Here is a 15629-nt window from a genome sequence, read left to right on the forward strand (position 1 = left end):
AGGCGGAAGGAAAGGGCTTCGCCCGCAGCGGCCCACCTCCGCAGCAGGAGCGCAGGTCTTTCATCCCGGCGCGGCCGCAGCCGGTACCGTACTTCCCGTGCGCGAGGCGCGGCGCACCCCGCCCCTCCGGCTTTCCCGGCAGAGGTGACCGGGTTCAGGCCGCGGCGGCGGCCCCGCCCCCGCATTCCATTCCCTATATGGAGGCAGAGCGGGGGGCGCCGCCGGCCACGCCCCCCTTTTCCCACCACGCGCGCGAGGGCGCGCCCGGGCTTCGCGCGTGACATCAACGGGAAAAGAGGTCGGGAAGGCGGAGGGGGGAGCGCGCGCCGCCCCTTCGCTCTTCCCCCGTCGCCCCCTCGCCGTTCTATTTACGTTTGTGACGCTGATTTGCATAAGGCCCCGCCCACCCCGCGGCCGGAGAGCCCTCGCGGCCCCGCCCTCTTCGCCACATAAGGGCAGAGGGGGCGTGTCCCCGGGGGCTCGCGGGCGCTTGCTGCCTTCCTGGAGCCGTTTATAGGGTACAGCCACTTCCGCTGTCGGCTTAGAAGCGGCGCGATCATGGCGGAGCGCGGTCAGCTCCCCCACCCCGCCAAGCGCCTCTGCTGCAGACCCGGCTATGGCTCGGGCTGCAGGCCGGGGCTGCGGGCGGGCGGCTCCGGGCCCGGCGGCGGCGCGCTCTGCGCCGGACCTTCCTCCGCAGCTGCCGCCGCCGCCCTGGGGCTGCTGCCGCTCGGCAAGACCCAGAGCCCCGAGTCCCTGCTGGACATCGCCGCTCGCAAGGTGGCGGAGAAGTGGCCCTTCCAGCGGGTAGAGGAGCGGTTCGAACGGATCCCGGAGCCAGTGCAGCGCAGGATCGTCTACTGGTCCTTCCCCCGCAGCGAGAGGGAAATCTGTATGTATTCCTCGTTCAACACCGGCGCCGAGGATCCAGCCGCCGGCCCCGCGGGCGCCGCCGCGCCTGGTGGGGCCATGGACACCGCCACCGCTGCCGCCGACGAGAACCGGCTGCCCTTCCGCAGGGGCATCGCTCTGCTCGACGGCGGCTGCGTCGATAACGTCCTGCAAGTCGGTGAGTCACCAGCCGGTTCCGCTCCCGGGCCAGGCCGCCGCCGCTCGGGGCTGCGGGTCTCCCCTTGCGTGTCACCCGTTTGCCGTCCCTCTCTCTCCGCCGCGGCTCTCCGCCTGCGGCCCGGCCCGTGCGAGCCCTTCACTCCCCGGCTCTGCCGTGGGCCGGGCAACTTCCTCCGCCGGTCTCCTCCCCCTCGTGCCCGGGACGCGCGGTGGCTCCCTGCCTCCGTGACACGGACATGGCTCCCGCCTGTCCCTTTAACTCGCGGCCCCGCACCGCGCCGTGCCCGCTCCCGGTAATCCAGCCACTGTAATCCCGTTTGGCTCTGCCCCCCTTCCAGCGTCCACCCCCGGTAATCCGGGTCATCGTTTTCCCCCGAACCACAATAGCGAGGAGATGCCGCCCCCCCCATCCCGAGGGGGACCGCCGGTGGAAATGAATCAGCAGAAGGGCGGCCGGCGGGGGAAGGAGGGGGGAGCGGGTTGCGCCGCCGTCCAAAATAAAGACATTAAAGCGGTGCTAGACCCCGGCAGCGGGAGTGCGGGGGATCCGCGAACAAAGGCATTTCTAGGGCAGCGGCGACGAGCCGGAGGGAAGGGGCGCGATTCGCCCTGCCGGGGGTGGTAGGGCTGGGTGGGTTGCTTTAGGTTGAGCAGTGTCGTTACAAGGGGGGGAAAGCGAAGCTCTTCCTCCTACTGGAACAATACCCCCTTCCTCTTCCTCACCCCCCAGCCCAGCCGCCTGCCGCTGTTCTTCAACCCGCTGCGGGCTCCCTGGGTTAACTCCTCCCTGCCACTGTTTAAAGGGCTGCAGAGGTGGGTATTCCCCCACTTTTGGGGGGCTGTCTGCCGGGGGCGGCTCCTCTTTCATTCAGGGGATGGCAGGGGAGCCGCCCCCGGCAGGCAGTCCGCGCCGCCGGTGGTGATGCTCTTTGTGCGACCCGGCCACTTTGTTCTCATTTTCATGTTTATTTGCGTTTTTGTTTTTTTTTTTTTTTTTCCTCTCAGTTTTCTGTCGTTTCCCCTCCTCCTCCCCTGAAAAGGGGAAGACAGACAAAAGAGGCTGCTGCTCGCCTTTTGTTGACGGCGGCGGCTTGGGGTGTGTGTGTTTGTGTGTGTGTGGGGCGCCGCGATTCCCCCCTTCATGCTCTCCCAAAACCACGGTGCTGCCTGCTGTGGGTTTGACTTGGCGGGCACCTTGCAAATGTGCCATCAGTTTTTTTCCCGAAGGGAAGATGTGTCCCTGCTCTTGGGCTCAGTGCCCTTCTCTTCTGCCTAGGGGGACTTTTTTTTTTTCTTTAATCTAATTAACTTCCTTAAATTTCATCTTTTGACTTTCTCTTTCTAAGGGGTCTGAGGGGCATCTGTGGTTCCTCAGGACTGGCGAAACCCGAAGTAGGGCTTTTTTCTGGTTTGGTTGGCAGTGCTGAGGGTTTTTTTCCCCCTTTTGCTTGTACTTGATTCTGTTTGCAAGCGATTAGGAATGACAGGAGTGCACATAGGGAGGGTTTCTTGGCTGATTGCATTTAAGCCAGGAATTCACTGTGAAAATAAAGCCAAGGGGCAATAAATAAAAAATGCAGTCTTCTCTAGGAGGCAGACACCCAGCGAGGACTTTACTTTGCTTGCTTTCAGCAGTGGAACAGGCCTCAGTGAGTAGTGATGAAAGAAAAAAAGTAACTTTTTGTGTGTCTTTAAAGGGGAGGGCATTGAGTAATGTTGGCAATGGTCAGTGTGAAGAAAGAAAATATGCATAAATATGACTGAAGTGTTGACTGGTTCTTCTCGAACCCTTAAATGCATTTCAAACAAATTACAAACGTATTGCTGAAAATATATTTGCTTTGTTGTAATTTTCCCCCCCCAACCTTATATGAGCCTCCTTTGAAATTCTATGCGAAAATAGTAGTGGAAACTGGTGATATGAAAGATGTCAGTTGTTTTGACTGAGGCCTTTGGCGAGGGAGTTATGGAGGACTTGGGTAGTCTAGGTCTTGGCTGTAGGAAAGTTCTTGTGTAATTTGGATAGGTAGCTGTGTCATTAAGACTGGATCTTGCCGACAAGATACTCGTGAAGCAGAAAGGTGCAACTGTTAGAGGCAATTCAGCTCTAGAGTGAGTTGTTGGGCAGAGTATGGAATTGGTTCCATATCATACAAATGAATATGTAACATTGATGAAAATTTAGAATAAAGTTTATGTAATTGCATGTTTAGTGACCGTAAAAATGTGAACGTATGTTCTTTGCAGTATGAGTAATGGAAACTCTGTAAATGTTAACTATTGAACTGTGGAAAAGTGCAGCTATTGGACAAAACACATTTTATTACATGCAAGTTCTAACAGCCTTACTTGTAACCTGAAGTATCACTATAAACAGAGAATGCAGGACTTGATTTGAGAGATGCATAAATTTTAGTTTAGCAGTAGTTAAATGGCACCATTTGCTTCTGAATTTTGCATTTTAAGTATTTTGGATTAGCCTTGAATAAACATTCTGACAATTTTATCATGGTAAATCATTTTAAGCAGTAAGATTTCACAAACCTTGTATCTTAAGGTTTGCTAAAAATCTTCATGTGATTCTGCTTCATTGCCTTCTCTTGTGCATTGTCTTGCTGTAAAGAAAATCTGAAATAAAATGAAGATGATGTATTAGTGATACATACAACGTTCTTGATGATCAGGCAGTAAGGTTGTCTGCTGGCCTGTTCTGTGGTTTATTGGTGCTGTCCTAGCGTAATAATTAGTATCACTTAATTTTGAACGATTTTTCTCAGAAGAAGATGGCTTCAGAATTCAATTTGCATCTAATTTATTGATATATTTATATCTTTTTGATATGCTTCAACTAGATATGAACTATATGTTTTTCTTTTTTTGTTTATTAAAAAAAAATAGAGAATGCAGGCTCCAAAAGGAAACCTTCCCAACTGCATAAAACAACTCTTTTACCATGCCTGTGTTTAACTTACTTCAAACCTAGTATTTTTAGTAAAAATTGCAGTCTAAACAAGAAAGCACTTTGTGAGTAAATACAACAATCTGGAAGGAAAATCAGACTGTATTTCATTTGGCCAGATTTGTGAAGATGCCAGGAGCAAGCAGACAGTTTTAGATGGCGAAGTATATATTTGGTTTCTGAGGTTAGTCCTGAATTAGTACACAGTACTGTATTGTCGTCACGGCTGTGGCTGTCAAGGTTAGGAAGAGGTGTGATCCCTCAATAGCACAGCTGACCTGGCGAGAGCCCTTAATGCAGCTATTCTAGGAGAAGAAATAAACCCCTGTGCCTCTGCTGGTATGACTCTTGATTGGGGAAAGACAGAGGTTGCCTTGGCTTTAGTGCTGTAAAGCTCAGCTTCACAGCTGCAGCTGCTTAGAAGTACTTGAAATTTTTTTTTGATATGTCATACAAGTACTCCTATATTATCCCTGTCTGTTGGTAATTTGAAGTTTGTCTTTGTTGTGTAGACCCTGCTTGCTCATACAGGCCTTTCCATGGTGGCATAAGGCTCTGTGGCTGTGGTAAGTCATGCCTTTTAGGTATGAATGGCAAGGGAGTGAGTTGGAGGGAAGACACTCCTAGGGAAGGAAAATAGAAGGAATTCATTGACTGGAACTTGCCACAGCTCTAGAATATGATGTTAGTATTATGAGATAGAAACTTGCCTTGTCTGTGGAAGGAAGATCAGCTGAAGAGCATTATTAACTTGGAGCTGCAAGCTTGTGATTTGGAAGCCCCTCAGGGATACCTGGTCAGGGGATGTAACCAAAATGCTTCTTAGAGGAAAGCAAAGTAAAAATTCCCCTTTGTTAAATAGTGGGTGAAGGTCACTGATGTTTCTTTTATTTGTTCTGAAGTTAAAGACTAGAAATTTGTTTTGCTTTCAAAACCAGGAGAAACCATTTTTTTCAGCAGGAGCAGGAGGAGGTTTTGGAAGACCATATTGGTGGCTGCATGTAATTCTGGTGGAATGTGTACTGTAGTCAGCAGATTTCAGATTGTTTTAGTGGACAATGATTTGAGTTAAATTTTGATTCTTCCTACCCATCTTTACTGAAAAAAAAAAACAAAACCCAAAACTTTCTGAAATTGCAGAGCAAGTAAAACAAAAGTAATTTCTCTTCTTTCAGGACTCAGTTGTTTGAGTGCCAGAGGGATAGCATGAAACACTGTTTTTTTAGTTAATAAAACCATGCCGAGTATTTTACTATCAAAGGTGGCATTAATGTTATACTGTGCTGTGGGTTGAACTACGACTTTCAGCAAATACAGTAATCCTCACTGATGCATGCTATATATATGTAATTGTTGATGAAACCTATGGGACAGATATATTTAGTAAAGTGATGTACTTTGTGAAAGTAGTACTGAGTTGTGTGAAAAAACTGAGGCTGTCATTAGCTGCAGTGCAGGCACTGTGTTTAGTGTTAACTTTCTTTGACCTGTGATACTAAAGTGTTCTGGTATGTGTAGTGACCTTTTTTCAAGGGAAAAAGGTTGTCTTAAATTCTGCCTATTGAAGAGGAGAATTTAGTGTGCTGAAATGGTGAAAGAACAATCACGTTCTTCCACAATCAGCCTAAGTTGGGGTTTGGTTAGGAATGCATGAGTAAAACAAGTAATCCAGAATTTGTTAATACAATATTGTGTTATGGGCTTAAACAAATGATGTCTGACTTTTTGCTGGACTGTTCTTGACTTAGTTCCAAGACTAGTAGAGTCTTGCAAAAATGCCTTCATCGATTCCAGTTTCAGTTTGCTCTAAGAAATAACTACTGATGTTCCCAAGTTCCAGAACAGAAACTTGTAAGCTAATTTTTAAATGTTTCTTCCTGAAAGGGAGACATCTAATGCATTCCAGTTTCCTTGTTAGATTTGGAATGCAGTGCGTTAATTGGGGAATATGCAAGCTGTTTTCTGTGTGTGTGCTCTAATACACTGTCCTTGACCTTGAATCATTTCTTTGGAAACCTTGAAAGGAAAGATAGAGCTAAAAAAGTAAAAAAGCTGTCTTTCAAGACCAGATCACCGAAGGTGAAAAAGCCTTGTAAATCAGCTCCTACCTTTAATTCAGGCTTTCTAAAAATATCTAATCTAGATTCCAAGAGAATGTAAGTATTTTAGAGTGATCTCAAGATACAGAAATAAAACTTATATATACTGTCTTCCTATGTAATTTGGAATAGTAGCATAAATGTAATTGGACAATGTCAGTACTGCTGTATAATTATTTTTAAGGAAAATAATTGCTAATCACTTGCCATCACAATTTTTAAAATGAAAAATCTTCTTTTATACAGGAGAGTTGTATTTGGTTCATGTAAAAAAAACCTTCCTTGTTTTAGTTCAGTTTTCATGTTTCTTATATTCCATTTTCCCTTTTATTTCAAGGCTTTCCTCACTTCCAAGAAAAAAAAAATTCATTTTCAAAGCTGCCATTCCTTTTAGAAAGTGATTCCATCTTTGTGTATGATCTGATGTTTTGGTATGTTGCAGTGTTTGAATCTGAGCCACTTGTCATGCCAGCAGCTGATCGCTGCATTTGCTCTCTCTCTCCCTGTATGCTAACTTTGAGAGGTGAACTATTAATTAAACACCAAATCTGTGTGTGAGGGTAGGCTGGGACTATTTAAAAGTCTTCATCAGGTAAACTGGTTTCCTTAGAAATCATTAGCTAGTTGCTGCATTTTGCTGTATCATTTGCTTTTATAAATTAACCTGTCAAAACCATTGCTTAAGACTCTGGTCAAGTTCTAATTAAAAAAATTCAGGTGAAAAAATGAGTGAAACTGTCACGTGCAGTTCTTACTGCTGAAGGATGAACTGTGGTAGATGTGGCATGCACTAAGATCTGTCTGCATGAGTTCAATTTAAGTGTCACCTGCTATCTAGGTAATCTAGTGATGTCAGGATAAAGTGTGAAGTTTTCTGGTAGTGTCAATATGAATGCAAAGTTACAGTAATGTAGGAAAGCAGCTGATATTCCTTAAATTGTTTTCTGTTCAGCTTATGTTTTTGAGAAGTTAGGTAGAAGAATTTTGCATTTTAAATATCTTTAAAAAAAAAGCCGAAAGCTAAGTCAAAAAAGGACCACACTATTTTAACTGACAAAAGCTATCCTAATTTATGAATATGTTGTGACATGAACTAATTTGAAATCTTAAAAAGCTTTCATGTGCAGCAAGGATACAGATTTAATGTGAATTCTGATTGCGTGGAATGCAGTCACCCGGACAGCACGTGAATGCTTGAGTGCTGTCCAACAACTGCACTTGTTCTGAGAGATCTGTCTCCTCGAACTTCCAGTTCTTCCTCTTGGTTTACTGTCCAAGACAACCTATGTAAAAAGTTCTCAGCTGGGTATGTGTGCAGCCCTTGATGTGGCTTCATAACCTTCTGTGACCTGGATCACTAGCGATGTTGGCTGGTGCTGTACACGGGTTTGCATTCTCCTTCCAGCTACATGCCAATTACCATGATTGATGTGATGGCCTTACGGCACATTACCCTCCTGTCCTCTGAAGCAGCAACATGCATCCAGTCTTTGTTGCCTTGGCCTTGCTGTGGAGGGCCAGAAGGTCTGGAAAAGCTGGGGTATAAATCACCGTCTTAAAATACTTGTTTTCTGACTGAATTCTGCAAATGTGCAAACAGGCTGAAGGAGTTGAGCCTTCTAATAGTAACTACAGTGTAGAGAGTTCTTTTGTGTTAAAGTCAGAACTGATAAAAGGCCTGCTGTAAGAGCTGAGTGGGCATACAAAAGACATTTTCTGATGTGACACGATTCAGTATAGACTGAAGAGTCCTAATGTGGAGTTTTTTACCAACACTTTATTAAACATCTCTGAAAAGTGGAAACCAAATTGTCAAAGAGGGCAGATTTCAGCAGTGTTTAGAGTGTATTTTAAACTAATTGTGATGCACACCATTACATGCTTTAAAAAGGAGAGTGTGATTTTTTTATTTGTGGCTTTAAAGGTTATTTATATTTTATTATTATTTTTTACTCTAAGCCTTCATTCCTCTTTGCAAGTGACTGTATTTGACAGTCTTGAAATACCTGGAAGTTTTGCTTTGGAAATGCAAGGGCAATGGCTGAGGAAGTCTGACGCTAATTGGAGGGATGCAGTGAAACCTCTCAGTAAGTTTAAATTTGCACTAGTAGAGCCAGCTGATCAGATAAATAAGAAGCTCATTTACTGAATTAATGTTCTAAAAATTCAGGTGTTTACCTTTTATTGGAGTCTGTTAAACAATCCACCTGTTTACATAAGTTGTCTTTCATTGTTAATTGGTGTCAGACCTTTAATACATTTCGGCATAGTTGGAAAAATGATGGGGTAAATGGCATAGTAAAGTATTTCATGTTAATATATATTTTTATTGTGTCTTTCTTAATTTTTACACAGAAGTTAATTGCATTCAAATTATTGTTTTAAAGGCCTGAAAAATCAACTGTTGCATAGCTGTATGACTTCTAAGAAATGAGACACTTTATTTTACGTGTGCCAAGTTTAACTGTTAACTGGTTACTGACAGCCGGTAATAATGCAGTGATATTGCAGGAGCTATGCAGGAATTGTGCAGCTGACTACAATGTTTAATTTACACTGACTAATGCGATAGAAAACATTAGACCATCAATACACTTAAAATTGAATAAAGGCTTATAGAATGTGAGACAAATGTACAACCTTTAACACAGTAGAGGATCCAGTTTGTGTGTATTCTAATTACTTGTTTTTAAGCTTGTGTTAAAAGCTTGGCTTTGTGTTAAAGGCTTCAGCAGTGGCTCTCATGTTTGTTTCTGTATGCTTAGAGTTTGACTCTTTTTTTCTTTTATGCTAGTGGACTCCCTTTTTTCTGCATAGCAATGCTCCATTATGTATGCAAGGCCTAGTGGCAGCACAAACTTTTTAAACTCAAACACTTTAGTTTCTAGCTTACCCTTGGCTTCTGAGCTTTATTACTAGGTTTTAATTTCTACATTTAGCTTTGATATTTTGGCTAGGCTGGCATGCATGGAGCACTGATCCATATTCAGTGATTAATGATGGGATCGATAGTATGTTTGTCAGTATTATAAATAAATACACGTAGCGTGGTCTTCAGCGTTTCATGTGCTACATTGTTGGTCCTTTCTTCCTCTTTTGTGGAGCTGTGGCAATGAAAGGATAGCAGAGAAAATCTGTGTTAATAATTCATTACCAAATACACTTACTAATAATCTCATTGGGATCTTTTGGAAAATATGAGGGAATCAGTTGAGTGGAGAATGTACTGTAAGCTGTTGGTTGCTTCCACACCAGTTCCATCAGACTTTGCTTCTGCTATCAGTGGAATATAATGCAGTGTTTTGGGAGGGTGGAAAGTAGTCTCATTTGCATATTTACAAAACTGGGTTTAGTGATCATGCTTACTGGATTAAACATGGCTTGTTCTTCTTTAGGACAATTCTGCAAAGCCTGCTGATTTTAAAAGTTCAAGAACAAGAAAAATCAATAGTCTAAATGAATTGCTTAATATATTAGTTCAAGAAAAAGGAAAAATGGAACACTTTTACTCTGAAATACTCTGAAATACTCTGAAATACTCTGAAATACTCTGAAATACTCTGAAATACTCTGAAATTGGTAATAAGCTGTTATTACCAATGACAGCTGGGACAGCTGTCTATGCTGCTGCTGTGGTACATGCAAAATGAGTCTCAGTTCTTCCATTGATTTAGATTGTAAACTGAAACCTTGCAAACTATCTACAGTTAGTGTCTGGGGGATAAAATATCAAGTACATTATATTCTGTTTCTGGATTTAGTGTAGCTATATTATACAGAAGCCCAGAACTGCTGTTTTGCTTCCTTCACGGCAGGAGGATGAGGATGACATAAAATGCACAGCTGTTTTTTATAGTTTTGTTATTGTAAGCCATGATATGTGAGAGCAGCATCATGCAGCTTTCCTGGTCAAATACAAATGCATGAATTAATAGAAGTGACTTCAGCTCAGTGTGCTAATGCATGAATGGCAGGCAGTGACTAGGACTAGGACATGATGTAACAGCTGCTGTGAAAATCTGATGGGATAAGGAAGCTGAGAAGAAATTTATTAGTCTTATGTATAAATTTTAAAAACAGCATACCACTTAGTTTTACTGACCATTTCGAGTGATCAGTTTTTAAATTGTCATGTATCCTGGCAGTAGTTTACAGGTTTGATTTCTAGGTAATTTTGTACATGATAAATGTAAGTGACTGTTTGGTAGCAAGGAACAAAGATGTGTTTAGGAGTAAACAAGAGTTTTTCTTACTGAATAATACATTGAAGAGAAGAAAGGTGGTGAAATCCTGAGTAAAATGCTTTATAGGTGAGAGGCCAAGAAGAGAAGTGGGGAAGTGGGGAAGTAGTACTTCCTGAGATAAGATAAAGGTCAAAGACCTCATTAGATACCTGATGAGGTGTATTTAAGGAGGACATAGTCTGAATGACTGTTCCCTCTATATGCTCTACTTTAATGGGTATTAGTGAAAGCATGGAAGCTGACGGAATTTTTTATACAAAAGGAAACACAGGTTTCAAGATGGACAATAGGTTAGTGAACATTAACTTAGGTGTTCTATAGCTTTTGAAATTCTAAAATAGTTTTAAGTTATGAAGTGGCTGTCCGGACACTCTTTTCAACCTTTTGTTCCAATTTCAATTTTAGTAATAAGATATATCTGATGCCCAAAGGTAATGCTCTGACTTTTCAGATAATGGTGACTTTCTGTGTATTTGAAGCCTGTTTGTCAGATTTTACTTCAGCAGAAGCTATTTCTGTTACATAATAGTGGAAGGTTGACCGGTGGGGTAACAAAACCATTGACTTAATCTTGTACAACTGTTTGAAAGATATTTTTTCATAGTATTAATTATTAGTTGATAAATTTTAGGTAAAATTTTAAGCCATTTTCAATAATTTAATTCTCCTGAACAGACATTAAATAGCTTACTTTTAAAGCATTGTATATTGCTATATTGCTGTGTATTGTCTGACCTGGGATAGGGACTGCAGAAAAGAATCTGATGAAGAATAATATGCAGCCTCATTGGACAGTACTAAAGACAAAAGTAGGAAGGGGAAAAAGGAAGACAACTGTCAGAGTTGCTGCAGAAGGACTAGAGAAGCTTTTCCTGTTGATAAGAGGCCATATGGAAGACAAACTTAACATTGATAGCGGTATAAGATAAGTGGTAAACACTAAAAACATAGGACAGATGTGAGCATTGTAATCTCAGTACTGAAGAGATCCAAAGTTGTCTTGCACTTGAAAGGAAGGACTTGTATCTGCTCAGCAGGACAAGGAAGGGTGCTGCTCTTCTCAGAAAGCTGAATATTCCTAGTATGTAAAATAGTTTTAGGGAGCAAGATGTCAGTAAGATCAAAGCTACTCCTTCCTGATGCTCAAAGTGTGAAATGATAGCTAGTGGAATGTTAGAATGGATGAGTGGAAAGAGATGTGAATCATGGGCATGTGCTTCAGTGAATCCTGCCTCTTATGTGGTCCATCTTCCCCTCCCTCAATGAATAGCAAAGGGAAGTTAAAAAGTAGAGATCAAGTCTTGAGAAACATCTGAAAGGCAGAAGCAGAGGAAAATGACTGAGCAATTTGACACTAAGTTGTGATTTTAGGAAGTAAAAGGAGAAGCACAAAAATCTGTAAAAGTCTAAAGTTCTAGGAGGGGAATCAGCGTTTTCCCAGAGTGCTGAAAGGTACAGGAACCTGAATCCAGAGGATGTCATCACTGCAGACCACAGTGAGAGCCATCCCAGTGTGATGCAGTGCACTGGAGCCAGCAAGGGCCCAATGGCAGAACCACATTCCAAGCAAGGGCCTTGGTGTACTCCATAACTTCGTTGTGGGAGCAAGAGGGTGATGTGCAACACGGTGGTGGTGTGATACAATGAAAGCACCCCAGGCAGAAGTTAATGGGCGAGCGAGGTGGGAGAATCAGCAGAATTAGAGTGCAAGGAGTGTCTGTATATTAGCCTGGCGTACATGTAGCTTAATTGGTAGGCATGGGGGGTTTTGTATAGCTATGTTTTGCTCCAGGAGCCCAGGAGGTAGAGCATGTCGTGCAGCATTGGTGAGGCAGTAAGTGTCATGAGCCTGGGGATTGGGGTGTGTGGTGTTTGTATATGACAACGTCAAGAGCAGATCCATCTGTATTGCACCTGATGCCAGTTTCCCCATCGGCAGCAGAGTGGGGATGCTGTATTTGTGTGGTGTGCTGGAGGTGGGACTGCTGCAGAAGGAGCCTGCAGTTTAATCTTCCATCAGTAGCTGGGTACAAATAATGTGAGTCAGCAGCAGCATGTTCAGTGTAGGCTGGAGGACCTTTGACAGGCTTATTCTCTGCAGAGCACACTGGCCTCACACCATACTTTCTGCATCGACCAGCTTCTCTTGCACTGGTAAGAGCAACTTTGGTCAGCCGCTTTCTGTCAGGAGTGGGTATATTTGCAAGCAGGGGGCTCTTGCAATGTTTGTGGGCAGTATGTACTGTAGGTGTCTAACAGTGGTGTCCAGTGTGGTGGTGACAGCTCACAGGCCCTGATGTGGTGCAGCAATGCAGGGCCTCCACTAACTTGAGCCCTGCATGTCAGCTGTTTGGAGACTCTAGTACCAGCCTGCAAAGCCTGTGTACATGTGGTGTGCTGAACAAGGGCTCTAGTCGGTAGTTTCTGATCTTTGTAAATACGAATTTCAAGTGCAAAGACAGGCCTGGTTGCTGCGTTCATCGTAAGGCTGGTAACCTTAGGTTGTCTACAAAGATAATAAGTGACAAAGGCCTTAACTCTGACAGAAGTTGTAACTACATTTCCAGTTAGTCCTTTTCGTAGGGAGGGGGCACAATCCTGGTTGACCAAGCCTGCTGCCTTAAGGAAAGCTGCTGATATGGAAGCGCAGTGTGGCTGTGAGCACGGGAATTCTCCAAGAGCCTGTTCCAGCAGGCTTGCAATCTCTTGTCACTCAGTGAACTCCTCCAAGGACAGACTACAAAACAGGCCTATCAAAATAATTGTTTTCCGTGGTGAAATACTTGTCATGAATATGGTAAATGAAAGAACTGACTCATTTGCTGAGCCATGACTCATGTACTTCTCTGTGCCTCATTGTGTAAGTTTTAGAACAGAAAATGCACATTGCTGTGCTTATAAAATTGTATCTTGGAAAAGTTTTCTGTGATTGCCATTTGCGAACTTCACCTAGTGTGATGACCACCGTGTTATTCACCCTGAATTTATGTGATTGCTTTAGGCTGGCTTAAGTGCAGGCTGCTGTCAAAGGAGCACTGCAGTTCCAAAGCTTTCAGCTTGTGTTAGGGCTTGTGGAGCTGCATGGTGAGCCAGACGGCTTGCCTGCTTACGAATTCAGATCTCGCTTGGTGAGTTTTACCTGGTTTATTTGCCAAGAAAATGCTACTGTTGGTGCAAGGCAGGGAAGATTGCACGAGGGGGCACTGAGAAGGGCAGGGCTCCTTTCTGTATCAGTCACACTTGGGACTCACCTAAAGTGGACATGAAGCCCTAATTGCTGCCTGGGGAAAGGAAAGAGCTCCTGTGCTTGGGAACTGTGGTGAAAGACAACCTGTCTGTTTCAGAGCCATCAGGGACAGGCCTTTCCTGAGTCCAGTTTCTGTGTTAGGCATATATAAATGAGCCATTTTCCATGTCTCTGCATCCACAGTGGGTGTTTTTTTTGTGGCACAAAACCTTGGCTAAGTGATGAGTACCCCTCCCACACTCCATCAGTGGTTAAAAGAAAGCCAGACAAATGTTTAGTTAAAGAGTACAGGAAAGGGGAAGGAAATACCTAACCATTTAGTCCAATTGTGCAAATTCATATTGGTCTGTATTTGCATAGCTGTTGCAAAAGGTACTTTTTGCCTTCAAAGTTCAGTTATAAATTTCTTTCTCTTTTGTGGCAGTGCTCAACTTCAGCATACTTATAACCTAGACTTCTGAAGTAATTTTTCTCCTTACTATGCTGCTGTTTGGTGTCCGCGTTGTGTGTTTTGTGTTTATTTTCATCATAGCTGTTGATAAAGTAAGCGTTCATAGCTTTTTGTGTGATTAGACCTGCTGAGCCAACATAACTAAGAATGAGAAGTCTCTTCTTTGCTTCTTGAACTTAGATCTCTTGCTACTCAGGTGTCACTGGGGGTTGCAGGGTTATGGTAGCATAGCAGGGACTTTAGGTGTTTGGCATGGTCTTTTTTTGCTGGTAGTAATGCTTGAGAGAGAACTGATGGAGCACAGTGTGGAGATTTCAAGCTGAGTTTTTAGGGCTGGCTTGTAGGTGAGAAAAAGCCTTGCTGCTTGTAAAATAAGTATTTTTGATACAGATTTACTGAGAATCTGAAAGAGCTTTGTGATGTTCCAGTATCATTACTGCATCCCCAAGTAGAACAATAATTGAGGAGAATGGTGCTTTTATATAACTTCTGTAGTGTGGAAACTAAATGACAGACAGCTGCTTTGGTAAGTGAGTTTGGTAAGTTTATTGAAATGATCTGTTTTCAGGACTCAAAGTCCATGTGTGATCTTAATGCAGAGCTTCGTTTGCCCATAACTGGTGGAGGGAAGAAGTGCATGAGAACTTTGTTGCACATGAGAACGTTGTTGCACACTTCGCAGTGCAGATGAGGCCATTTTTAGGGCAGAAATGGATTCCTTTACCATGGAGAGAATTTTTGTGGGACTTGCCTGTCTGGGAGAGGGTACTTTGACTTTCTCAACTGCTTCAACAGTGGGAGATCAAAGCTTTTTACTGGCTTACTTTTAACAGTAAATACTTCCTTACAACAGTGAGGAAGTATTTGTCTGGTTTTCTCACTTCCTAGAGGCTTCCTACAGTTCTGGCTAGACAGTTGTGGCTGTCAGACTGTTGCAGGCATTCATGAGCAAGACATGGGGTCCTTAAGTTGTGCAAGGCTTAAGCAGCATTCTTTATCTCTCTGGGTTGTCTCCTGGTAGAAGAGAGCCTGTGTGACCTTCAGCCCTAACTGTGGTGTCTAGATCCTTCTAAACCTCTGCAGGTGGTGTTTATTGTACATGTTTGTCTAGGTTGTAAGCTAAACACTTCTTATTTTTAAGAAATAAAGAGGAGAGTGAAGTCGTGTGGTCTGGTATCTTTCCTGCTCTATAGCTCCACTGCTAATGGTATAAAATTAGATGGTTATAAAATTAGGTGTCTACTTTTTGCCATATCTTGTTTTAGGCTCATGAGACATGTTTAATGTGATACTTTAGAAACTGACTATGACTTCTGCAAGTCAGGTTTGTTAAAGAAGTACCAGTTTGAACTTTTGTCTGCGTAGGAGAATGGAAGGCACTCAGGTATATCAGTCTTTTAGGTTTTGTACTAATTAGTGTGATTTCATGGTTGTCTTGTTTTTGGCTCCTCCACATTTATTCCTACTTCTGCTTTGCTATTTTGAAGATAAGTACAGTCAGGGGAAATTAGCTGTTGAGAACAGGGTTTTGAGCTATACACAATGCTGTTGCTCACAC

At 43.4% G+C, this 15629-nt stretch overlaps 1 protein-coding gene across 1 annotated transcript in view; it reads left to right on the forward strand.

Moving 5' to 3' along the window:
- The first annotated feature begins 512 nt into the window (after positions 1 to 512).
- The window catches only part of ZSWIM6 (zinc finger SWIM-type containing 6), a 109046-nt gene continuing 93929 nt past the window's right edge, over positions 513 to 15629 (forward strand). Inside the window, exon 1 of the mRNA XM_066339907.1 lies at positions 513 to 1069. Coding sequence (XP_066196004.1) covers positions 559 to 1069 — 511 coding nt within the window. The 5' untranslated portion in view covers positions 513 to 558. The remainder of the gene's footprint in view (positions 1070 to 15629) is intronic.

This window comes from Sylvia atricapilla, chromosome Z, assembly GCF_009819655.1.
Source record: "Sylvia atricapilla isolate bSylAtr1 chromosome Z, bSylAtr1.pri, whole genome shotgun sequence".
NCBI lineage: Eukaryota > Metazoa > Chordata > Aves > Passeriformes > Sylviidae > Sylvia > Sylvia atricapilla.